The sequence below is a fragment of the Halichoerus grypus genome, chromosome 3 (assembly GCF_964656455.1).
Source record: "Halichoerus grypus chromosome 3, mHalGry1.hap1.1, whole genome shotgun sequence".
In the NCBI taxonomy this organism is placed as follows: Eukaryota; Metazoa; Chordata; class Mammalia; order Carnivora; family Phocidae; genus Halichoerus; species Halichoerus grypus.
Window position 1 is genome coordinate 132,870,948 of NC_135714.1, and position 27,589 is coordinate 132,898,536.

Sequence of the window (27,589 nt, forward strand, 5' to 3'; positions counted from 1 at the left end):
TGAAAGTTCTCTCTAGGGAAAGCCAGCCAGTAGTAAGTCTGACTGCTCCGAGTTTGCCATACTTGAAGAGAGATAAGTACACAAGCTCCAGCTACTGGAGAAGCCAGCCCAGATCCAGACACGTGAGGGAAGGTACCAGCTTAGAAGAGCATCCTACAGCCTCACCTCTCCATTTGTGGCCACATGGATCAGAGATGAATCACCTAACTGTTTCCCGAATTTCTGACCCACAATGAGCAGCATGAAATAACTGTTTTATACCACTCAGTTTTGGGGTGGTTTGTCAGGCAACAATGAAAAAACAGAGTGGGGTGATCGTATGCTTTTTCTACGTCAGATTGGAGCATTGCCTTATGAGCCTAAAGACCAGTTGACTTGCCAGGGGACAGTAACTTACTTAATTTAGTGTATTATTTACCACTGATTAGAGCCCAGTCTCTGTAAGTTTGATGCAAGCTTATAGAAAATTAAGTTTGATTATTGCAAATGATTTCTGTCTCGCGGAATATATAAGTTCACAGGTTATGGTTTTTTGCACATCAGGCTATCAACCAGTTTTATATCTAAGGTCTCAGTTCTATGCAAGACTCTTTCTTACATTGACTAGGTATAGTATCGACCTTTGGCATCCTACCTTAAACCAGTTCACTATTGTGCCAGTGCCCTTAGTAATCAATTAAATATTGGATGTGTACTCACTATATATTTTGTTTGCGAATAATGTTTTTGACTTTGAAAACTTTACTTTGACATATATAAATGATTGTTCTTCCCCAGAGGATTCTACATTGTCTCATTCTCACACATCCCAGTTAATGCAATGGAGAAGAAAATGGTATCCCCACGCTGGGTAAAGCCAAAAAATGGTTTCTAGCTAGGTTTACTCTGAGTTGCATGACCTCCCCAACAAAGCATCTCCCTGATTCTCCCAACACACACTATTCACAAAAAACAAACAAAAAACTGACCATTCCTTCCTTGTGGCCCCAAACCTATTATATCAGAGTCTACTAGAGAATCCTAATCTGTTTACGGTACTTCTTTGTTTTAAAATTTATAAAACATTAATGGATTAGAGACAATCGGTGGCAGGTCTGTGTGTAATTCATGGTTCTATGGATATTGTCTGCCATCGTTCCTGTAACACATTAGACACTCCATAAAGATTTGTTGGTAAGAGTTGTGAGTAGTAAAACATTCATACGGATTTTACATGATTCTTCTTTATAACAAAGAACAGTGAGTCCTGAATTAAATCCTACTAGCATTATTCAATTAATGTCTTAAAAATTTTACTTCAATAAGCTATTTCACCAACCCCAAAATGATATGTAAAAATTATATATAAATCTTTGACTTCTCATCTCTCAAGAGATACCAATAGTAATTTCATATGAGAGAGAGCTTTGATTTTGCTTGCATTTTTTCGAGAAAAATTAAAAATTAAAGTTGTTCTGAGTATGATTCAAAAACTATATATCAAATTATGTCTCTATATGCTACAAGGATAAACACTTATTAAATAAAATTGAAATTTCTAAAAGGGTGCATGTTTCCTCTTTAGCCATGGGCCTTCTGTGCATGTTTCAGATAATCAAATGAAAATTTGCACTGATTAAATTCTGAATTCCACATAAAAATGTCCCTTCCTTTGTTCTACGTTAAAATTTGAACTGTGAATCATTTGCATTTAAATATCCTTTTAGATTTGGTTCCTTACCAGTCTCAATATCCATTTGGATGATCACTGAGAGATAAAAATCTCAGCAAAATGTTGCATATAGTGCTTACAATCCTGCTTAATCACTTTGAATCTGCAATTAAAAATTCAAAACAAAAATAAAAACTCCAAATCCATAGAGATAAAAATCATAGCAAATGATATTTATGCTCAATTTAAGATTTAGCATACATTTCACTTGGAATGACTAGTTAACTTTTCTTGAATGAGACACCTGTCTTCATAACATACCGTTGCCTACAAAATTTTAAAGAAAACCTAGCCTATCAGCTTCATGAAATGGACTATTTGCTGACCATTTTTTGCCCATCCACACATTTACTGGCCCACCTGTTACAAATGAGCCAACTTTGTAAGGATGTCGAAGGAAGTATTACCTTTTCATCACAAGTGTGACTAGACTGTCCAGTTTTTTAAAACTGAGTTGATCTTAAAGACTTGTTTAAAAAGTTAAAGCACCACTAGCTCCACTCATATAAACTGGTCTCTTTTTTCTATGTCTACTTGATGCAACTTCCACCATATCTGTTCAGATATTAACTCCCACTGTGTCTTTTCCTGCCTGAAAAGAAAGGTAGACACATATCCAATCAGAAATCGATTTATAACCAATTGAGAATCCATATTATAACCAAATGGCCATTAGGATATCTAGGTTCCATAAGTTTTACTACAAGGGAGTATTGCTGAAACTTTAAAAAGAATTTCTGTAAAAGGACTTAATAAACCTAAGGATAAATAAATAACTGAATTTATTGAACACTTAAATAAAGCAAGCTGGAATCAGTTTCAAATATCTTAAACACTATAATTGTTAAGCTAATTTGATTATTAATAGTTCCTAACTAGGGACTTGTTATTAGGTTTTGTTCATTTAGTCTGAGTTAAGTACATTATTTTATTAGCATCACTGAGCTTTTCTTACATTACTGGAGTTTAGAGAATTCCTTGCTTGGGCTTGCTGCTCTCTCTTCTGGTGCTATAATCTTCCTCCCTTCCTAGGCTGCTGTCCTGATTTATGGGGCTTACTTCTTTCTCCTTCTGGAATCGGCTTCCACATTCCTGCTGCACTACACTGTTTTGTTTTGTCCAGGATTTAATTCAGTTTGGTATGACTTGAGAGTTATTTAATAGTCTTTCGGGGGGCGCCTGGGTGGCTCAGTTGGCTGAGGGTCCGACTCTTGGTTTCAGCTCAGGTCATGATCTCAGGATCATGGGATCAAGCCCCACGTTGGGCTTGCTCTCCTCGCTCAGTGGGGAGTCTGCTTAAGATTCTCTCTCTCCCTCTCCTTCTGCCCTCACCCCACCTTCTCACACTCTCTCTCTCTCTTAAATAAATAAATAAAAATCTTAAAAGAAAAATCTTTCAGGAAACTTTGATATTAAGGTGAGAAAAAAAACTAGCTTTCTGGCAGGAATGACCCCAGGAGGACTTTCCATTAGGAATCAAAACATACTTTTTGGTTTTGGTGGTTTTAAAAAGTTTTTAAATTTAAAATTCAGTCTCCATTCACTAGCCATATTTCAAGTGCCCAAAAGCCATGTGTGGATAGGTGGCTAATTTATTGGACAATGCAGGTATAGAACATTACCATCATTGCGGAAAGTTCTATTGGACAGCGATGTTTTAGATCATGTGTATTTCTTTCTATGCTTTTTTTTCTGCTTTCTTTTTTTTATTAACATATAATGTATTATTTGTTTCAAGGGTACAGGTCTGTGATTCATGAGTCTTGCACAATTCACAGCGCTCACCATAGCACAAACCCTCCTCAATGTCTGTCACCCAGCCACCCCATTCCTCCCACCCCCCTCCACTCCAGCAACCCTCAGTTTGTTTCCTGAGATTAAGAGTCTCTTATGGGGACACCTGCGTGGCTCAGTGGTTAAGCAGCTGCCTTCGGCTCAGGTCATGATCCCAGGCTCCTGGGATCAAGTCCCGCATCGGGCTCCTTGTTCAGCGGGGAGCCTGCTTCTCCCTCTGCCTGCCGCTCCCCCTGCCTGTTCTCTCTCTCTCTCTGACAAATAAATAAATAAAAAATCTTTAAACAAACAACAAAAAAAGAGTCTCTTATGGTTTGTCTCCCTCTATGGTTTCATCTTGTTTCATTTTTCCCTCCCTTCCCCTATGATCCTCTCTCTTGTTTCTCAAATTCCTCATATCAGTGAAATCACATGATACTTGTCTTTCTCTGATTGACTTATTTCACTTAGCATAATACCTTTTAGTTCCATCCACGTCGTTGCAAATGGCAAGATTTCTTTTTTCTGGTGGCTGTATAATATTCTATTGTATATATATATATATATACCACATCTTCTTTATCCATTCATCTGTTGATCTTTATAATGGCTATAAGTTACTTTAAACAATGAAATTATTTACACCTTGGGGGAAGCTTCCTTGCTTTCAAAATAAATTTAAAATCCATGTCATGGTGCACTTTACCAAAAAATGCATCATAAATGGTCTTTTATACCAATGTTATCTAACTTTATCTTTTTAAACAGAGTTTGTCTGAAATTTCTTCATCGTAACTGTATAAAATCTTGATTGTTCAGTTATTCGCCAGGTCCTTTACTTCAGAGTCTCACTGAGAACACCTATTCAACCCAAAGTGGAAAAGAAAGTTATTTATTTGGCAATTAATCTTTGGTTGTATTCCTTTTACATTTATGTTCACTGAGGAACGGTTTGTGGGGGAAGGGAAATGGTGGTCAAGTCATGTTTTATGTATTTGAGGAGGCTCATCAAGCATCACATACTAATATCAGAGGTTACACTATTGGAGACCCACAGGCCAGACAGCGGGTTATCTATCCATCTCTATTTATTTTGGCCTGTGCAGATCTGACCCACCTGGGGGCTTGACTTTTCAAGAATTAATTTCCTTCACTGAAAACTTGGAAGATGTTTCAGAATATGGATTTTTGTTCTCTTAAAATGTCAGACCTGACAATACTGAATTTAGATTTTTGCAAGGCAGCTCAGTGGAATCAGCAGCCTCCTCCTTCAGAAAAGGCATGTACTTTTGTGCGTTCAGGGATGTTGTAACACCCACCACTCCCTACTGTCTCCCACAGCTTAGCTTAGTATATGCATTTATGTCATTGGCCCCAGCCAGGTAGGCATCTGAGTTTGCGTCTGCTCCCTATTTGAGGAACAGTTGGCATATATTCTTCTTAGCTGTGGAATTGCCTGAGGAACTAAATGATTTGACATCAGAGGAATCAGGCAGCAATAATCTTGTCCTGTCTCAATTTGGATTACTCCATATTTCACCACTCCTTCCACAAACTTCTATCGGCATCTTGATAGGGTTTATCGGCATTCATCAGAGTGGTTCGTTGTTACCATAGCACACAGCATAGGCACATCAAAAGGTATCAGTTAGATCTTAACGCACAAAAATATCATGAGTTAACTGCCAAAACTATTCTTTTTTTAAAAAAGATTTTATTTATTTATTTGAGAGAGACAGAGCAAGAGCAAGAGAGAACATGAGCAGAGGGAGAGGCAGAAGCAGGACTCCCTGCAGAGCAGGGAGCTGGACCTGGCACTGGATCCCAGGATCCTGAGATCACGACCCGAGCTGAAATCAAGAGTCAGATGTTTAACCGACCGAGCCACCCAGGCGCCCCATTGCCAAAACTATTCTTGATAATATGACATGCGATAAAGCAACTTTAACATCAATTGATCAGTTTTTCATTCAGTTCTGTACTTTATTGGAAGAGAGAGAGATCATTTAATCTTCTCGGAGCTCCTGAGGAGATGTCTGTGGAACTATGTGTGGTTTCTAAGACGCACACATGTCTGTATGGGAATAAGATAAATATTTGTATAAGAGTGCTAGGCTGCTTTTGAAAGCCAGTTATAACGGAGGCAAAAATGTTCATAGAATCAATGTCAGTCAAGTCAGTTGAGCCTTCCAAAGGAATTAATCTGATTGCTCATCTGTTTTCTTATATGTTTTTGTGGTTGTTATTTCAAGCCATTCCTAGCCTTCTAAAATTGCAACTGCCTGGTACAGAGTTCACTCTTCACAGGGGTAAATATATTAGGAAGCATTGAACTTGTTGCATAAAACACATGTGTGAGCAAGGAATATTTCCCCAAGGTAAGTAATATCTACCAAAATATTTTAAGTAGAATTGTGTAGAACATCTTGGATATTTCCAGTTCTGTTTACTTTTGTTTCTTGGTAATTGAAAAGCCCAAACTGCTTTGTTTTATAAATAATGTTTTATAAATAAATATGCTCCTGTAGGCATAATTCTACATTAACCAGATGATCAATTTCAGATTACACTGTGTAAAGATGTTTACATATGCAGTATTATTAGTGTGTGGGCAAGCCCAGATAAGACTGAAAATCTAATCATCTTCAGGGGATGCCATAACTAATATTTTTGAAAAGTATTGAGTTGTTTAACTTTTTTTTTTCCCCTATTTCAGAGAAATTCCAAACAAACCAGTATGGGCATCCTCACTTCAGAAATGAAGAGACTGGTGCATAGAGGGAAAGTAATGTGTGCAAAACCTCAACACAGGATAGTTAGGAAAGACTTTAGTTTCCAATTTCAGGCATTTGTTTTCCTAACTTGGCAGGCTCTGCTGGCCCCTCTAAAAATGAACAAGGGAAAGAGAGACTGGTCGCAGACTTCTATAAGGAATGGCTCTAAATAGAGTTTCTGGGAGGAATCCCGAGGAAACAGACCTTGCAGCATTGTGGACTGACGCCACAGTCCTGTTTTGCTCAGATCCACTAACTCAGCTCGATGGGCTCAAGGCATTAGCAGAGGGCTTCTCCACAAAAAGAGTATCCCAGAGGCACGCGCTCATAGAGGCACGAGTGGCTTGGGTCATGATCAAAGAGCGAAGGATCGGGAAATCAACTAACTGGAGAAAGAGACTGTGTTTCGTTTGCCACCCATTGTGTTCTCTTCCTATAGAGCTTTTGCCCGGAGCCAGAGCGCACAACACACACGCCGCCTGCGGGCTTTTGAATCTGAACCCGCAACACCCAACTCGTAAACTGACACCTGTTAAAGGAATTGCCAACGGTGGGCAAAAGCATCTGAACTCGCTTTACCTTCTCGTTGGAGCCCCGCGACCGCCCAGTTAGAGAAGCACCAGCGCCCTGCGCTCCAACCCCCCGGCGAGGGTGCCCAGGGTTTGTCCCTGGCGCAATTGTGCGGCGCTTTTCTGTGGTTCTGCGCGGGTCCAGCTCCCCACCTCTGCTCCTACGAGCAAACAAACAAACAAAAGAAGAAGAAACAACTTCTGGTTGGACGTTGTGGGATTTTCTCAGCCCTTCCAAGGCGAGAGCCTCTGCCTCCACATCGGCCCCCTGCCACCTCGAGGTCTCCTCTTGCTCGCTGCGCCAAGGTCCGCAGCACCCTCGTCCGAGGCTGGGTCCACCTGCCCCGCGGTCGCTTTCGCCTTCGACTTTCCCTGGCCAATTTGGTGAACCCCGACTCCAGGAGCTTCTCGCGGGGTCCTCTCTCGAGGAACTGAGGAGCGGAGAGCGAAGGTAGGGGTTTGTGGAAGGGAAAGGAGGCTGGGGTGGTGCAAACGCCCAGAGTATCACACTTGGGGGTCACCCGGGAATTGGGGTGAAAGTAGCAGTTGCAGGTGGTAGTGGGGATCCGCGAGGGGGCGCCGAGCTGAGTAGGGTCCCGCCGCGCGAGCTTCCAAACCTGGAGGGAGAGGCGACACCGTGGACGCTGTCCCCCTCCCTCGCCACGGAAACTTCCGTCCAGCCCTTGGGGCGGCGGGACCGTCGCCCCCCACCGTCTGCACCTGTGCAGCCTCCACCTCCGTGCCCCCGCCCCCCACCGGCCTCGCATGCTCTCCGGCTCACCCGGCTGCTGTGCGCGGCGCAGTGCGGTGCCGGAGCGCGCTTGGCCGCAGAGGTCGGCGGCAGAGCGGAGCAGCGCCAGCTCCCAGTGGCTCGGGCGCTCTTCCGCGCGGCGCTGGCTGTCCTGCCCGGTCGGAACGGACGCAGCTGGGCTTGCCTTTGGGGACCTTCCAGTGCCCTCTTCGGATCCGAGGGCTAGATAGTCATCGCACGGACGGGCTGCACACGTCTTGCTTCCACGTCTCAGCAGAAACGCCAGGGCCGGGTAAGTAAGTGTAAGTCCTAACTCTGATTCACATTCTGGCAACGAGAATATCCCCAAAAGAAGAGCTCTGGTCCTATGAAGAGGGTATAGGGGAGATCCTCATGAGTGTGAGGACTTTTTTTTTTTCCCCTCTCACTTAGGTTGAAGGTGGGGGTTGGGTTGATACCATCACTATTTTCTACTTTAGCTAGAATTTTCCTTTTCTGCTGAAGGTTCTTACTTTTTCCTTGACCTTCTTAGAGAGAGGTCATCATCTTTCCAGAGCAGCAAGTTGTTACTGTTTCTGTCTCTTTAAAAAAAAAAAAAATCAAACACCTGTCTAAAGCAGAAGGTTATATTGGATTCTCCAAAGCTGTTCAAGAATAAGTACGTTTATTTAAGCATTCATTAGTTTTGCACCAGAAGGGCTCACCCACTGGGTAGGAGCATATGGTGCACGAGGAGGAGGCAAAAGTAAAAGCTTTAAGACATTTTGCAATAAGGTCACATCATTTAAACTCAGTGACATGAAATAGACAATGCTGTTGGCAAGGAAAGGCCAGAAGTTCAAACACAGGGTAAATGATCCATTACCAGACCCTTAGGTGAATAGTTTCAACTTTCTGCTTATGAAGCAAACAGTCATGTCTTGGATGTAGCATTCTTGGAGTCCACTGCCTTTTCCCTAGGACTAAGTATGGGGTGTGTGGCATGATTTCTGGGATTTTTCCCTGGCAAACACTCCTGGAAGGTTTTGTGATTGACAAGATGTTAAGTTTTATTAAGACCAACCTGTGGTAATAAGAGTTCTGTTGCAAAAGGCCCCGCAAATTTAAATATACAGCTAAAGCAGAAACTGGTTTCCCACTCAGGTAATTTGAAGTTCTTTATCTCTGAAAAAAGAAGCCTGAAGTCATTTTCTTATTCTACAAAGAAATATTTCTATAACGGAAACTCTGAAGATTCACTTATTCAAGAAAACTCTACCATTCACAGTTCTAAAATGATTTGACCCATGTGAATTCTTTCTATTGCTTTGTTTCAAAGAAAGGTTTTTCCCTCATCTACTTACCTTTTAATTGTTGTGCTTTTGAGTTTTGAATCAGTCAGCTCCCTTTATGTACTCTTTTTTCCTCTTCCACTTTTCCAGAAGCCCAATCATAAAATGATACATTCTCTAGGGAGTGCTCTGAGCTGGCTGAAAGCCAGCAGTGTGCTTGAGAACTGTGATTAGTGTCCATATGCAAATTGCCTGTAGATCAATAACCATTCCTGCAGCGAAGCTTTAAATAAAAGGGCTCTGAAATAAAGAAAATGGAACTGAAAAGAAAAAAACAAAATAAGTTAATAAATAAACTAATATCCTTCTCTCTCAGGCTTACTCTCAATTTAGCTTGTGGCAAACCTCAAACTCAGACCTCATGGAGTCTTGTTAATCCTGTTAATGAGTTGTTAAGATTGACTAATTGTGCTGAGGTTAGGGGGAATGATAGAGCCTACCAAATATACACTCCAAGATTTGGATAATTAGTTTCACTTTTTTTTTTCTCTAATTTCTAGAAAATAGAGGCAAATACAAAAGAGGGTCTAGGCTCCTTGGAACATGTTATTTGAAATTTATGCAGACAGAACTAGAATATATCAGTAAAGCCAATATATGAATATATGGGGAAATCTCTCTCTCTCTCTCTCTCTGCAATAAGGCTCCTGTAAGGGTGTGTGTGTGTGTGTGTGTGTGTGTGTGTGTGTGTGTGTGTGTTTGATAGGCCCCTGAGATAGGAAGTTTCCTTATGGTGTATACTGACTGGAAGTTTTTAATGCTCTAATTAGGGATTGAATTAAGAGGGACCTTGGAACAACTTTCTTGCAAGGGTGGTTACCTGACTAAGAACCAGAAAATAAGCATGAGGATGTCATATCAGAGCAAGGAATTCCGTACAGGCAATTATCTTAAGGAAAGGAAAGGAATTGTTACTTTGTATTTTGCTGACTTCAAGTATTCAGTAAAATTATGTTTTCCTTTAGCTTTGCATTTGTTTTGCCAAATGATTGAGTACCGTTAATGTGTTAGATACTGTGCTAAGGATTAAACAATGGATGGAAAAGATCCAGTTTCTGTCCTGAAAGAGATGGCTGTGGTGGGGAAATAATTGCATTATGGCTTATGCTTCTTGCAGTATTAGAAGTGAACACAGATTGTTGGGGTAACTGAGAGGCTTCCCAGTTGAGAACGGGGAAAGCAGAGAGGCATGAGAAAAGCTGATGCATTGCTGGAATTGGAAACAGTTTAGTATGACTAAGGCATGACATATGCGTTGATATGTCAGGAGAGATGAAGCCAGAGGATAGGCAGGAATGCGTTCAAGAAAAGCTTTGAATGTCATATAATGGAGTTGGGATTATCTTCTGTAGGCCAGTGTTATCAACTTCTATGTGCAGAACCATTAGTGGGAGAGCAAATTAATGACAACATATATGCATGGTATCAGCAGATCATGCAAAACAGAACCTGTTCCAGAATGTAAGGGAGGGAAAATTAAATGCCGAGAATTGATTACACAAGTGATGGAAGCCGAACAGAGGATGTTGAGGCCACTCAAGGATCAGCAAGAGCAAAGAGTCATTACTACCCCCAGCCAGAGGGATACAGGGAGTATTTGGTGTGACCAAAGCCCAGGGACTAGGGCCATCCACTGGAAATAAAATCACTATGGACTAGTCTTGTGGGAACCAGAGCCACAGAGGGGCTACAGGGGCACTTCCCAGAGGAGAGAGGGAGGGAAAAGAAGACAGAGGCTTCTCCCTCCCTCTGTCCTCTAATTACCTGCCAATGCTTCCTATGATCAAACTCAGCCAGCGTCCCGATGACTTGGGAGCCTGAAAATACAGTCTGCAAGAGTTAGCCCTCCAGAGGAAGGGTAAGGAATGGAGCTGGGGGCCCACCCAGACATTGTCTGTGGGCTGAATAAATGTGACTCATCTACCAATGTAGGTAGATGCCATTATGATTAATAAAAACCAAATTTATTTAAAAGAGGTTCTGAATTAATGGTGGCAGCCTTTTGTCATTATGACTACATTCAAAACTTACTATGATGTTGGGCTCTGGATGTTTTTACAAGCTTGAAAAGAGAATTTCACATTAGAAACCAGTATCTTATATTGTTTTAAGCAGTCTGGAGACATGGGGGAAATGATATGATCACATCTGAATTTCAGAAAGACAATTTTAATGTCAGAGTATGCTTTTTCTCATCAAAGGTAAGAGCCTGTGAGTGGAGACCTTATCCTGTTGTCATTCCCCCAGCACAAATCCTAGGTTCTTGACATAGATTTTTAAATGCTTGCTGAATGCATGTTAGAGTAAGTGCAAGGATCACAAGGGTGGAGCCAGGCCTGGCATTTTGCAGATACTCAATTATTATTGTCAATTGAATGAATGAATGAATGAATGAATGAAAGCAGGAGAAGAGGAAGTGACATAAGTCAGAAGACTATTAGAGTAATTGTGGTAAGAAATCGAGAAGGACAAAGTCAATGTGGCAGAAATGATGAGGACCATTGAGAGAGGTATATCAGATCAGTCTGAGGGTTCTCTTAGATGTGGGGGCTAAAGGTGTTGACGGAGCCTAGAATGGTTACCTGCTTTTTATCTTTACCTGGTGTCATCCATGGGGATAGCATTGACTGGAGTAGGGCATGCAGAAGGAAAAGTCTTGGGGGGCTGTAATTGGGGAAGAAAAGTATCAAAACTTTGATATTTAGAGGTTAGAGAGAGATATACTTCAGATTTGGACATACTTTTCGTATAGATCCTGTGTGGGATTCTGCTGTATGTCAGTCGGAAGTTGATTTCAGATCATCAAAAAATGCAACTGTTTTACACAGGCTACCTATTTTTAACACTAACCCAAACACTAGAAGAAATGGCTATGGAATGGTATCTGCTCAGTTTATCTTAAATATGTTATACTCCCAAAGTCCAGGCACCATGCAAAGGGTTTTAATATTTTTCTCTTTTCTATGCAATTTGCTGCTATATTTATAAATTTAAAGCAGTCAAGGTATTGAAGGCCATTTTCTTTGTCTACCTTAAAATTAATTTGATGAGTTCATAGAAGTTATAAAATTAATTGGTAAAGTTTCTAACATTCATCCCACTTAAAATAGATTGACTCAATTTGGTAGCATTCACACTGAAATTATATCTATACTATAGGTATTACATTTTACCATTGTAATATATATTTCAGGGACCTGGTTTAATTCATCCATATTTGCGAATAGACTTATTAATGGGCCTGCTTTATTAAAATGTTGCACTATGTGCAATTTTAGGGATCAGGGGACAGGTATTTTGAGCCCTAATCAAAATGAAACCAATCCATTTGTGATATTCCTTCGTGTCGCCCTTATGTTTTCCTTGTTCCATATTTCTTCTTCTTCTTCTTCATTTTTTTAGTTGTAGATTCTTGTTCTAGTTGCTGAAAATGGGCCCAGTAGGTGCAGAGGCTGATGAGAACCAGACAGTGGAAGAAATGAAGGTGGAGAAGTATCATCCACAGCAAACCACTCCTAGAGGTGAGCTGGCCCCCGACCCTGAGCCAGAGCTTATAGACAGCACCATGCTGATTGAGGTACGGATTATCCTCATATTAGCTTATTGCTCCATCATCTTGCTTGGGGTAATTGGAAACTCTTTGGTGATTCATGTGGTGATCAAATTCAAGAGCATGCGCACAGTAACCAACTTTTTCATTGCCAATCTGGCTGTGGCAGATCTTCTGGTGAACACCCTGTGCTTGCCATTCACTCTTACCTACACCTTAATGGGGGAGTGGAAAATGGGTCTTGTCCTATGCCACCTGGTTCCCTATGCCCAGGGCCTGGCAGTACAAGTGTCCACCATCACCTTGACAGTCATTGCCCTGGACCGGCACCGTTGCATCGTCTACCACCTGGAGAGCAAGATCTCCAAGAGAATCAGCTTCCTGATTATTGGCATGGCCTGGGGCATCAGCGCCTTGCTAGCCAGCCCCCTGGCCATCTTCCGCGAGTATTCGCTGATTGAGATTATTCCTGACTTTGAGATTGTGGTCTGTACAGAAAAGTGGCCTGGCGAGGAGAAGAACATCTATGGCACTGTCTACAGTCTTTCTTCCTTGCTAATCCTGTATGTGTTGCCTCTTTGCATCATATCCTTTTCCTACACCCGTATCTGGAGTAAACTTAAGAACCATGTGAGCCCTGGAGCTGCCAATGATCACTACCATCAGCGAAGGCAGAAAACCACCAAAATGCTGGTGTGTGTGGTCGTGGTGTTTGCGGTCAGCTGGTTGCCTCTCCACGCCTTCCAGCTTGCTGTGGACATTGACAACCAAGTCCTCGACCTGAAGGAGTACAAACTCATCTTCACCGTGCTCCACATTATCGCCATGTGTTCCACCTTTGTCAACCCCCTCCTCTATGGCTGGATGAACAGCAACTATAGAAAGGCTTTCCTCGCAGCCTTCCGCTGTGAGCAGAGGTTGGATGCCATCCACTCTGAGGTGTCTGTGACATTCAAGACTAAAAAGAACCTGGAAGTCAAAAAGAACAATGGCCCCCATGACTCTTTCACGGAGGCTACCAACGTCTAAGGAAGCTCTGGTAGCTGAATTCTGACCAGAGCTATAAATCTGGTTGAGGAGAGCTCCCAGGTGCATCCTGATTTCCCACTTTAAGGAAGAAAAGGAGGATCTGAATGGAAGCATCTGCAGTAGAATCTGTGGAAACCTGGGTGGCAAAGCGTTGGTGAAAAGACTCCTATTCAGAGATACAACACACAGTTTGCCTATGGTTGCTTGGATGGTCGGTCAAAGTCTGAGTAAAAGCAGAGAGGGATGCTTTTGACTACTTCCCAGAATGAAGGAAACCCGAACAAGGAATTGGCATTATCAGCATTGCTAAAAAATGGTGGCTAAATAAGTTGCCTTTCAAATCATATTAGGGCGTCGACAGGGGGTGATATGCTGCTCACTGCCCCCTCATCTGAGGAAAAGACTATCCAAAATCAATTTCCCTAGGGAGCCACAGGCTCTTTTTTATTGTATTTTTTTTTAAATTATTCTTCCTATGGACCAATCCTTCAGGGAGCATTACCAATTATTTGAACGACTTACAGGAAATAAGCTGAAATTTGCTATATAATTAGTATTTTGGCCAGTGATGGGGGAAATCTTTATTCAGTTAGCCAATTGTTCTTAAAACCAAATGCACATTTAGTGAAAACTTTCTTCAACTCAGAATAGAAGGCTGAAATTCTCAGAATTATAGAAATGTAAACAGTCATGTAGCTTCTCATTTCAAGTTGTGACTGCTTTATATAGATACTATTTACCTAACAAATAAGCATACAGCTCAAAACTTTTAGTCACTTCTAATTGTTGTATCCTTTGGAACATGTATTATTCCTATGTTAGAGCTGAGTTTGTCTTCACTAAAAATTAATTCCGATTAGGAAATAATTTTTGTGGCATTTTGCAACATTTTGTGGTTATTTGTAAACAGTTTTTGCATAGATATGTAGCTCTAATGTGTTTACAGAACACTGCAGTGTTATTTTTTGAAATTCATCTTCCATGGACCCATTCAGAATTAATAAAACAATATAATTTCATCAAAATGGAACCACCTGGTAAGAGATATTAAAAACATTGCATTCATTACACTTTGCAAACATTCTATTTGGACCAATTTAAACATAAATTATTCTCCTCTCAAAACACTTAGCTATGTATTTTGGATAACTTATAAATATATACATAATAAAATTTTACCTATAAATAGTGGAGTGTAGATGCTATAATATTTTTCATTGAATGATTTTGGGAACACAATTTTTATTTCAATAGTACCCAATCAAAGATGCTTAAAACCCTAGTATGTTTATGAAAACTCACTGAGATGTTAAAATATTTGTACTTCTTTGGGTGCTGTTAAAGAAGATTTATTGTAATCACATTTTGTCAGTATGACTGAATTTGTGAATAGATTTCTTAAATTTTAAAAAGCTTCAATATGAATATTACATTTAGTTACAAACATTAACTTTATGAACAGGAGAGTTTCATTTTATGGATATATTTAAAATTCATACTACGGCTCTTGTTGAATTATTTCCAATGAAGAAGTAAAGCTCTTGATGTGGACTTGACGTGGGCTTCAGTGGAATACTGAAAAAGAATGAAAACAGTGAAAGAGTAAGAAGTAAACAAAAAATAATATATATATGTAATATATCATGTAATGGATGAGTTGATTTTTCTGTTGGACTTGACATAACTATCCAAGAAGAAGCTTTTTGTCCTTTAAATAGCAGTTACTTTGTTTAAGATGTTAATAGATAATTGTGGTTAAAAGTGTTGTCTCCCTCTTGGAGGATTCTTACCCTGTAGGAAATGTGTATGTTACTGTATCACCAGTTGTAGTAGTAAATTATTGGAATTCAATTAATGATCCATTAATATATGTGATCTAATTAATTCTGTTAACCCATTAACAAAATATCTTATGTAGTGATTTTATCTGTTGAAATAAAAAGACTTTGGGAAATTAGAGAAATTGTGTGATATTTTATATCAGAGTTTCTGTCCAAGATGAAATAGTAGGCTTTTGACACAACCAAAAAAAGGAAAATAATGGTGACTCCTAGACAGTTTAGCTCTCTTTCCTTTCTGTACATGAACATGAGTCAATGTATTCACTCCTATGGCTGCAATTATAATTCATATTTTTGCAGTATTTGAATCTTTAAGACCAGACCTTTTTTCTAACTTCAAACCTGTATCTTCATCAGCTGACTTGACATGTCTACATGGGTGTCTCATCAGCGGATTAAATCGAACATGTCTAAAACAGAACCTGCCATTTTGATCCACACCCCACTTCACCTCTACTTTGTTTTCCTGTATTTCTTTTCTAATCATGATGCTGCTATTAATCTAGTTCCCTAAAGCCTTACACTTTGGAGTCACCCTTGACACTTGTGTCTCCTTATCACACATGTCCGATCAACTCCCACATTTTGTTCTAATTCCTAGATGTTGCTTGCATCAGTTCATTTTTCTTCATCCTTATGCTCCCCACCATAGTTCAGGTTGTGATTATCTTCCTAGACCCGGTATCATCTCTCATCTGGTTTAATGTTACAGCTTCCTAATTGGTCTCTCTATATCCAGTCATCTTCCTATCCAATTCACCTTTTACCCACCTGCCAGAGTTATTTTTCAAAAACTCAAATTTTATCAAATCACTCTTCTGATAACAACTCTTCAATGTCTCCTCATCATCCTTATGCTAGAGTCAAAATCTTTTTATGACTTGGAAGGCTCTTTAGTACCTGACTCTACTTACACGTTTTATCCCTTGCAAATTCTCTTTCTATAATTTTTGCTGCTAGATTTTAAGCATATGAGGGCAGGGGACAGAGACTCTTTTAATCATTGTGGTACCACAGGTATTTGCAGCTTCTGGCACCAATTAGTGATCAATAACTATGCATCAAGGAAACTGAGTCAATGAGTCAAGTAAATATTAAAGCCAAGATTTGAAGATAGAGCTGTAAGATTGTAAACTATACACTTGTCCTAGTTTTGTTATACAACTTGTAGGAAAGTAAGGGTTTAGCCATACAGGAGTCAAGGAAAGATGCATATTTGTTCCAGATTCGGGTTTTTATTGAAGGCCATTAAGTATAACACTTGTATAATTGGGAAGGGCTCTATACATATACTCCATTTAGGGTTCACTCAAAATTATCTAGAACCTTGCACAAGGGAAGCATAGAAAAGCCAGTGCATTATACTCGTCATAATTCAGATAACTGAAAAGAAGTCATGCTAGGTATTTCCAGCAAAAAGTCATTTAATACAGGAAATTAAAATCTTGCAAAACCACTGGAAGAATTGGAGAAGTGAAGGTGAGGAAAAGCTGCCACTGGCATTGAAGAAACCAGGAAGTGCAAAATCATACGAAACCACTCTTCATGCCTACAACAGAGAGTGGACGATGTACAGGACAGAGTACAGGTGTATCTATTAAAATCTTACTGCCTCCTAATGTCTGTTGATAGATGAATGGACACACACACACACACACACACACACACAGGAATATTACTCAACCATAAAAAATAATGAGATTTTGCCATGTGTGACAACATGGATGGGTATTATGTCTAGTGAAATAAGTCAGAGAAAGACAAATACCATATGATTTTACTTGTATAGGGAATCTAGAAAACAAAACAAACAAAAAGCAGGAGCAAACCCATAAATACAGAGAACAAACTGATGCCCGCTTGAGTGGAGGGTGGTAGGAAATGGGCAAAATAAGTGAAGGGGAATGGGAGGTACAGGCTTCCAGTTATGGAATGAATAAGTCAAGACATAAAAAGTATAGTATAGGGAATATGGTCAATGGTTTTGTAAGCGCTTTGTATGGTGTCCGATGATAGCTACACTTGTGAGCATAGTATAACATATAGACTTGTCCAAACACTGTATTGTACATCTGAAACTAATGTAATATGTGTCAACGAGATTTCAATTAAAAAAATCTTATTGTCCCCTGCTAAGCCCATAATCCTGCCCCCTTCTCTCACCATAGACTCAACAATGCCTTTGCTTCCCTTTTGCTTTTCAAAATTCATGTGAGTATCTCTCATTTGTGCAATACAACTCTAGCCTTGCTGGCAGGGACTTGGGGAAATGTAGTTCTTAGGTTTCTATCCCATAAGGTTCAGGGAGAGCATGGAAGGGAGAATATGTTGTCTAATTGCTGTCAGACAATTTGGCAATGTTGAGAGTTGCCCAAATGGTGTAATTTCTAGTTTCAGCCTCATCCTCTCTTTCTTAGTGTTGTTTGTTTGTTTATTTTTTGTTTTTTGGGTTTTTTTTGGTTTTTCAGAGTTACAGTGATGCAGTTTGATTGTATCTTTTTTTTCCTTTTCTGGTTTCAAGGCCAATGGGTTAAAGATACTCTTTAAAATTGGCCCATTAGTACAGAGGAACTGAGGAGTAAAGCATAAAGAAAGAACTCCCCCCCCCCCATGGTAGGTTGATTGGAATGGAGGAAGAAAGAATTATATCAAGACTTAATGATTAGGGGCACCTGGGTGACTCAGTAGGTTAAGCGTCTGCCTTTGGCTCAGGTCATGATCCCAGGGTCCTGGGATCAAGCCCCATGTCGGGCTCCCTACTCAGCAGGAGAGTCTGCTTCTCCCTCTGCCTCTGCCCCTCTCCTCCGCTCCTGCTCGCCACTCTCACTCTCTCTCAGTCTCTCTCTCTCTCAAATAAATAAAAAACTTAAAAAAAAAAAAGACTTAATGATCTAAAAACCACAGAAGAATATAAATTCTGGATTAACCAGGATGATCAAAGGAAATGATATCTCAGGGAGAATACAATCTTTAAAATTTTCAAGTTGATAACGGATGAAATATGAATGTATAAAGATTGATTTGTGAGGATTTATAAAAGACACTTGTTAGATCACTGACCTTTTTTCTTCAGTGGTACACTAGTCCGATGTCCACAGACTTCACAGGTTTTCCTAGATATGGGTGAGGTTATAGGGAAGATGGACTGTGGGTTAGATAGTTCACAAGTTATTTATAACTCCAACTCTTTCTTGTTAGTCCATGAATATGTAACTGAATGGAAGTAAATGAAAATGACTAACTCTGATTCTACTCTTCTTTGTAAATCATTGCCAAGTTTTAACACTTTAACAAATTACTTGGCAAACACCACATAGCAGATTGTGATACAGACACGTAGTGTCACATTAAATTAAAAAAATGCTACATTATCCTCACAAAAAATAAAGGAAAAAATAAGTGAATATTTTTTGCATTATATTCTAAGATAGCATGAAACAGATGATTAGAGTCATGAGTATTATACTTAAAAAAAAAAAAAAAAACAGCTCCCAACAGCTATTTTTTCAGTGGCTATAATTAGAGAGTATGGATAGAATTTTGGAACTGTCAATGTTATGATGTGATGCTACTTTTATGAAAAACATAGTTGAGCATATACTTTGAGCAGTTTTGTTACTCATGCTAATCATTTGTACCAATATATATTCACCATGCCTTAAAAAATACTTTGCCCATCAGCACATTCTTTTTTTTAAAATTAATTAATTTATTTTTTATTTTTTATTTGCATATAATGTATTATTTGTTTCAGGGGTACAAGTCTGTGATTTATCAGTCTTACACAATTCACAGCACCACCATAGCACCTACCCTCCCCAATGTCTATCACCCAGCCACTCCATCCCTCCCACCCCAGTCTACTGCAGCAACCCTCAGTTTGTTTCCTGAGATTAAGAATCTCTTATGGATTGTCTCCCTCTCCAGTTTCATCTTGTTTCATTTTTCTCTCCCTTGCCCTATGATCCTCTGCCTTGTTTCTCAAATTCCTCATATCAGTGAGATCATATGATAACTGTCTTTCTCTGATTGACTTATTTCACTTAGCATAATACCCTCTAGTTCCATCCATGTCGTTGCAAATGGCAAGATTTCATTTTTTTGATAGCTGCATGGTATTCCATTGTATATATATACCACATCTTCTTTATCCATTCATCTGTTGATGGACATCTAGGCTCTTTCCATAGTTTGGCTATTGTGGACATTGCTGCTATAAACATTGGGGTGCACGTGCCCCTTCAGATCCCTACATTTGTATCTTTGGGGTAAATACCCAGTAGTGCAATTGCTGGGTTATAGGGTAGCTCTATTTTCAACTTTTCAAGGAACCTAGGTACTCTTTTCCAGAGTGGCTCCACCAGCTTGCATTCCCACCAACAGTGTAGGAGGGTTCCCCTTTCTCTGCATCCTTGTCAACATCTGTCATTTCCTGACTGGTTAATTTTAGCCATTCTGACTGGTGTGAGGTGGTATATCATTGTGCTTTTGATTTGTATTTCCTTGATGTCAAGTGATGTTGAGCAGTATTTCATATGTCTATTGGCCATTTGGATGTCTTCTCTGCAGAAATGTCTGTGCATGTCTTCTGCCCATTTCTTGACTGGATCATTTGTTCTTTGGGTGTTGAGTTTGATAAGTTCTTTATAGATTTTGGATACTAGCCCTTTATCTGATATGTCATTTGCAAATATCTTCTCCCACTCTGTCAGTTGTCTTTTGGTTTTGTTGACTGTTTCTTTTACTGTGCAAGAGCTTTTTATCTTGATGGAGTCCCAATAGTTCATTTTTGCCCTTGCTTCCCTTGCCTTTGGCGATGTTTCTAAGAAGAAGTTGCTGCGGCTGAGGTCGAAGAGGTTGCTGCCTGTGTTCTCCTCTAGGATTTTGATGGATTCCTGTCTCACATTGAGATCTTTCATCCATTTTGAGTCTATTTTTGTGTGTGGTGTAAGGAAATGGTCCAATTTCATTCTTCTGCATGTGGCTGTCCAATTTCCCCAACATCATTTGTTGAAGAGACTGTCTTTTTTCCATTGGACATTCTTTCCTGCTTTGTCAAAGATTAGTTTACCAGGTTGTTGAGGGTCCATTTCTGGGCTCTCTATTCTGTTCCATTGATCTATGTGTCTGTTTTTGTGCCAGTACCATACTGTCTTGATGATTACAGCTTTGTAATAGAGCTTGAGGTCCGGAATTGTGATGCCACCAGCTTTGCTTTTCTTTTTCAAATTTCCTCTGGCTTATTTGGGGCCTTTTCCACCAGCACATTCTTAAAGATAGTTTTACGACTGTGCAATTATGTCATCCTTGCAGAGAACTCATGGTATTAAACAAATTAACAGCATTTCTTGTAATACGTTCTGTTATTCCCAAGCCTATGTTCCTCCCATAGTTTCTTTCTCCTATCATCCTCCTCCTCCCCAATTCTGTTTTCCACTGCCAGAGACTGGCCTGAAGGACAGGTGATGCAAGTGGGCTCCATGGAGCAGGTGATATATTCCATAATGCACGAGAGGCCCACAGGTGAATCTACAGCAGACAAGGCTTAAAGCTGAAACGAGGAAGATCAGAGCAACAGCTAAGTCCAAGGAAGCAGTGTCTTAAGGAGGTCATGAAACTAAGTGACAGCATCTGGGTGGGGATTGGATCAAACCAGGAACCAGGAATGCTGAAACAAGAGGGAGGCAGGAGCAAAGTAATGGCTGCACCACTGGATCTGTAATGCTGAATGAAGGGTTCTGGAGCAAGGTGGAAAATCTTAGATAAGCATCTCCTTACATGGATTGTGTATACTTAGGAAATCAACAATAACTTTTTTTAATTAAAATCACCTACAAGCTCTCATAACTCTCTAGAAGGAAACATTTTAATTTAATTATTGATTTTTTAATAGCTGGGAGTTCATTCAATAAATAATTACATAATAAGTGTACTGAGCCTTAAAATAATAAATTCTTGTGATAATTGTTTCCTGCTTTTTACCAGCTAGGGATGAGGTAGGTGTATGTGAGGGAGTGCTCTACCAAGTGTTCGTTGTTGTCATTTTTGTTTTTTTTCCTGTTGGGAAAGGAAGACATGGAGGGGAAAGTTAGGATGGAGGGGAAAGGGCAGCAACATTCTAAAGAAATGGGGCAGAAGATCCCCAGTATTCTCCTATTTGTCTGCATTGAGTAGATCACGTGGGTACCAACTCACTGGAAGATTCCCTGAATTTCTGCAGCATTGCTGAAATCTCAACCAGCCCCAGCACTCAGAATCAACCCCCTACTATTTTATATTTTAATTAAAATAAAATTTACAGTAATATGCACAGATTTAGGTATATAATTCTATGAGTTTTCACAAGTGTATACACATATGTGATCATTTACCTCAATCAAAAGATAGATTTTTCATCACTTCATGTCCACTTCCAGTCAATCTCCACCCTACCCTGATAGCAACCGTCATGCTGATTTTTGTCGCTGTAGATTAATTTTGTCTCGCCTTCAACTTTGTACACTTGGAGCCATAGAATATGTATTGTTTTGAATCTAGCATCTTTTGCATAATCCAATGATTTGGAGATTCATCCAGGTTGGTGCATATATCATTAATTCATTCTGATTTTATTGCTGGGTCACATTCATTTGTGTGAGTATACCACAATTTATTTATCCATTCTCTTGATATATGTTTGTATTATTTCAAGTTTTTGGCCTTTATGGCTAAACCTGCAATAAATATGCTTTCCTAAGTCCTTTTTTAGAGATATATTTTTATATTCCTTAAGAAAATAAAAAAGTAGCTGAATTACTAGGTCATAAAGTAGATATATAGTGAACTTTATGAGAAATAGCCAATACATTTCCCAAATGGTTACTCTCCCACTTGAAATGTTTGAGAGATCCAAGTTGTTCCACACTTTGTAACATTTGGTGTTGTTACTGTTTCTAATTTTTTCCATTGCAGTAGAAATCTTATTGTACTTTTGACTTGAATTTCTCTGATGACTAATGATGTTGATCACTTCTTGATATGCTTATTCATCATTCATATGTCTTCTTTAGAGAAGTGTTTGTTTATATCAATTACCCATTATGTAAAATTGGATTTAATAGTCTTTGCTGTTGTTTTTTATTGAGTTTTAGTGGGTCTTTATAAATTGTGTGTGTGTATATACTTGTGTATATTATATTTAATGTGAAACCAACCTTACATTCCTGGTATAACTCTCACATGAGTTTGATGTATTATCTTTTTTAATATACACATATATACATTATATTATATACATATATATGTTATATTATCACATATATATAATTGTATATATTCTCCCAGATACATGTATTGCAAATGACTTTTCCCAGGCTGTGAAAAAGTTCTTAATTTTGATCAAGTTCAATTTATCATTTTTTCTTTTAAGGTTAGTACTGTTTTGTCTTCTCTCTGAGAGATCTCAGTCTACCCCTAGGCCAGAAAGATATTCTGTGTTTTCCTAGAAGCACTATAGTTTTAGTTTTCACATCCATGATTTGTCTCAATTTGGGTTTATTTACTTTTCATACATTTATTCAATTCTCCTGACACCAATCATTTAAAAGCTTTATTTTGCCACAGGGAATTGCCCTGGCATCTTTGCTAAAAATCACTTTACTGCTTATGTTTGCAACTATTTCTGGCTATTTTAGTCATTTGCTCTATTTGTGTATCCTTATACCAATATCACACTCTCCTGATCTCTGTATATCTTAAAAATTTGGTAATTATGCCTGCCAAATTTGTTCTTCTTTTGCAATATTAATTTGGTTATTCTCAGGTCTTTGTGTTTCCATACGAAATTTAGAACTAGCTTGTCTATTTCTGTCCAAAAATACTCTGGCATTATGATTAAGGTCATATTAACTACATAGATCAGTTTAAGGAGAAATGACTTCCTAACAACATTGTCTTTTAATATTTGAACGTGGTATATCTCTTCATCTATTTGCATTCCTTAATTTCTCTTAATATTTTATTCTTTTCAGCATAGCTGGCTAATATATATCTTTTGTTAAATTAATCAAGTATTTTATGCTTTTAGATGCTATTAAAATTGGAATTGTTTTTTAATGTCGATATCAACTAGGCATTGCTAGGATACAATTAGTATTTGGTTTTTAGACCTTAAAGCTTCACTTATTAAGTCTAGTAATGTTTTGCAAGTTCCTTAAGGTTTTCTGTGTAAACAACTATGCCCTTTGTGAATGAAGATAGTTTTTATTCTTCTTGCCAAATCTTAATTGCATTATTGCACTGGGTAGGACTTCTAGTAAAATGGTGAATAGATGTGGTAATAGTAAGTATCTTTGATTTGTTTTCAACCCCTAGGGATGGTTGGGGTGGAAATATTTTATATTTTCCCATTAAGTATGATAACCATAAGTTTTTTGGTGGATAACTTTTATCGGGTTAAGGAAGTTATCTTTTAGTTATAGTTTGTTGAAGTTATTTTCTTAAAATTATGTATTGCTTTTGAATTTTCTCAAATAATTTCTCTCCATCTATGAAATACCTTTGTATTTTAATATTATGAATTATACTGATTGAATCTTTAATGTGAAACCAACCTTACATTCCTGGTATAACTCTCACATGAGTTTGAAGTATTATTTTTTTAATGTATTCTTCAAATCACTTTGCTAATACTTGGTTGAAAATTTTTGCATCTATGTTCATAAGGAATATTAGTCTGTATATTTATTTTCTTGTGAACTCTGTCAAGTTTGCATATCAGTATTTGGGTCTTAAGTCTTAAGTCTTAAGGACTCATAAAACATTTTGGATAGTGTTTCCTTCTCTTCTATTTTATGAAGGAGTTCATATTATTAATATTAATACTATTTCTTTCTTAACTGTTTGATAGGATTCACCAAAGGAATCATCTAGGCTTAGAATTTTCCTTGTGGGAAGATTTTCTTCTCTTTAAATTTCAAATTCAATGTCTATAGTAAATATTGGACTATATTTTTTTTTCCTTAGATTGGTTTTGGTATATATCTTTCAAGGAATTTGTTCCTTTCATCTAAGTTGTTGAAATTTTTACATTAAATTGACTGTAATATTCCCTTAACCTTTTAATTTCTGTTAGATATATACTGACATCCTTTCTTTAATTCTTGATTTTGATAATTAGGTTTCTCTCTTCCTGCTCGTTGATTATTTCTGTCAAGGGTTTACTAATTTCATTAATCTTTTCAAAAACCTAACCTTTGGTTTGATAATTTTTTTCTATTGTTTTCATGTTTCTATTTTCATTGATACATGCCGTTATTTTATTATTTCTTTTATTTGCTTTGGGTTTAATTGGAAATTTTTCTACCTTCTCAAAACTAAAACTTAAATTAATTGTTTTATGTCTTATTTTTAAGTAAATTTTTACATATGTAAATTTTCCTTTAAATTCATTTTAGCTATATTCCCCTTCTAAATTTTGGTACATAATATTTTCACTGTTATTCAGTTAGATTATTTTCTATATTCTTTTGTGATTTCTTCTAGACCTATGGATTGGGGGAGTGTGTTAATCTTCAAATACTTGGAATTTTTTTCTAGGCATATTATTACTATTGATTTCTAATATAATACCTTAGTTATCAGAAAATATATTCTATATGATTTCAATTGTTTACATTACACATCAGATAATAATCCCTGTGAGATAGGGGCAAAAACCTTAAGATTAGTACTAAAATTATCCCTGATTATTGTCCTTAGAAAATCCCCAGGTTTCAGCACATAGAGAGGAACACAGATAGAATCCAGCAGAATCCTTGAATTCAGGAAATAAAGTTGGAAGTTGGAGGAGAAAAAGGAAGATAGAATTTGCAGGTCAGAGTATAAAAAAGAAGAAAGCTTCACAGAAGAGACCTACAGAGAACCACAGAGGGTTTCCTTATGAAGCTGCCTGTATGTTAAGAAAATATCCAAGATTGTAGAAAAAAAGTAACCTTGGAGTATTAAAAGTATAGTATCCAGAGAACACAGAAGGGTAAAAAAAGCAATATTCCCACCAGCTATACTGAAAAATCTTGTAATTCACTGGGCACTGGGTAAAGTACCCAGAATGTTCTTGCCTCAGTAGTGAGGAATCCTTAACACAATTCTTCTCTGGTTCTTCTCAAGAAATGTTAAAAGCAAAACCTGAAAAAAACAAAGTATTTCCAAATAGCTTAACTGTATTACAAAATGCAGCTCAAAAATGTTTATAGCTATACAAAATATATACAGGACTCCACAGGGTAAAATTGACAAATTCTTTCTTCTGATCAAGATTGCCAGGCATATAAAAAGCAAGGATATATTACCCGTAGTAAGAGGAAAAATACATCAAACTAAATTGACCCAGAATTGACATAGATATTAGAATCAGCAGATAAAGACATTAAGACACTTATTATAACTATTTGATATATTCAATATTTTTGTTTAAAGACGTGAAAGTATAAAAAATTATCCAAACCAAATTTCTGGGGATGAACATTACAATGTCTGAGATAATAGAAGGTCAATTAGGAATTGCAGCAGAAAATATTAGTGAACTTGAAGACATAGCAATAGAAATTATCCAAAAGGAAAGAGAAAAAGAAAAAAGAAATTACAAACATGTAAAGAACATCAGTGATCAGTGGGACAACTTCAAGTGGTCTTATATATGTGTAATTAGAGTCAGCAAAAGAATGGAGGAAAGAAGACATATTTGATGTTACAGCTGAAAATTTTTCAAAAGTTATAGATAATAATCCAACAAAGGAGATAATATGGATTCACAAAAATACTCAGGAATTCAAAAGGTGACAAAGATAGAAAAGAGAAACAAAACCATGTGAGAAAAATAGAAAACAAATAACAAAATAACTTCCATCTAATCTCATCAGCAATCACGTTAAATGTAAATAGTTTAAACACTACAATTTAAAAGGCAGAGATTGTCATATTGGCTATAAAAGCAAGACCCAACTGTATGATATTAAACTATTTTAAATACAGAAGCAATTCTACAAAATATAAAAGTTATGATTAGAACCCAGAATGCAAATATTATAAGTCTTTTTAATATAGATATTATTCTATGATACAAAACCTGGGAGAAGATGTGAAGGCAAGGTAGGAGAAACTGGAAGTGCACTAATTAATTTTATTATAATAGTACCTCAGTTGATGCTTTCAAAAGCTGCTAAATCAACCTATAACAGTTCAAATATAATAACTAAATATATAAATAAAAATAGAATAAATATGACCAAATTTTACTGTGTATATGTCTCCGATGCTTTTTAAAATGTTTATTCTCAGATCTTATTTCAACAGATTCTGATTCAGGTTTTTGGTCTGGGCTCAGGAGTATGCTTTTTAAACAGTTATCTGTGGTATAACTGGGATGTAGGTGGTATCTTTGTGTCACATTAAAAAATAATATGCAGGTTTAATAATAAACTAGCCAAATGTGGTAGTGGGGAAAGATGGAAGGTGGGACTAAGGATAAATCTTTTAAAAGAAAACTACAGATTAATATCCTTCATGAGGATAAATAAAAATATTCTAAGCAAAACTTTAGCAACAGTATCCAATAATTTATAAAAAAGAAAATACATCATGATCTTGTGGGGTTTATTAATTTCACATTAGATAATAAATGTCATTTACTATATTGACAAACTAAAAAAAATCATCTTAACAGACACATATAAAACGTGTGACAAAATAAAATACTCTTTTCTGATTAAAAAAATCAATATTATGAAGTATATAATTTTCATCTTCTACTTTTTATTTCACCTACTTTTATCTCCCTGATTGAGAGAATTAAAAATTTCCTATGAACATTTTACGACTAATTTTTATCTTGATCTCTTGAATATTTTATAGGGTCTTCAAAATTAATTTTGATATTGCTTTACTTTGTGCCGCCCCCTGTTATGACAGTTGGATCTCTATTTTTGCCTTGAATTTGCTTTCTCTGGTCTTAATATTACAAAACTTGTTTTCATTTAATTTTTATTTTCTTTTCACATCTTTGCCCATCTTTTTTTACTTTTAATATCTCTATTTCGCTCTTTGAAACATGTTTATTTTGTTCAGCATATGATTGGGTTTTGATTTTAATCCCATATTAGTCTCATTATTTTTTAATTGAGTTTATTTCTTTTATATCAATTGATTTGCAGATATGCTAACTCATAAATTCTTCTATGTTAGACATTTTTCTACGTTGAATGTCCTCCTTGTTTTTTACTACA

The 27,589-nt window shown here is 37.6% G+C and overlaps 1 protein-coding gene and 1 long non-coding RNA gene across 2 annotated transcripts; one reads left to right on the forward strand and one right to left on the reverse strand.

The window, feature by feature from the left end:
- Positions 1-5,220: 5,220 nt before the first annotated feature.
- LOC144381387 (uncharacterized) lies at positions 5,221-7,669 on the reverse strand. Its single transcript, XR_013446531.1, has 3 exons — positions 7,609-7,669; positions 6,838-6,988; positions 5,221-5,334 (listed from the first exon to the last, which is right to left on the reverse strand). It is a non-coding gene; the product is annotated as an uncharacterized LOC144381387 (long non-coding RNA).
- On the forward strand, positions 7,260-15,451 carry NPY2R (neuropeptide Y receptor Y2). Its single transcript, XM_036081442.2, has 3 exons — positions 7,260-7,278; positions 7,780-7,870; positions 12,312-15,451. The coding sequence occupies exon 3, from the start codon at positions 12,340-12,342 to the stop codon at positions 13,486-13,488; it is 1,149 nt and encodes a 382-aa protein (XP_035937335.1). The 5' UTR covers positions 7,260-7,278; positions 7,780-7,870; positions 12,312-12,339; the 3' UTR covers positions 13,489-15,451.
- Positions 15,452-27,589: the final 12,138 nt, after the last annotated feature.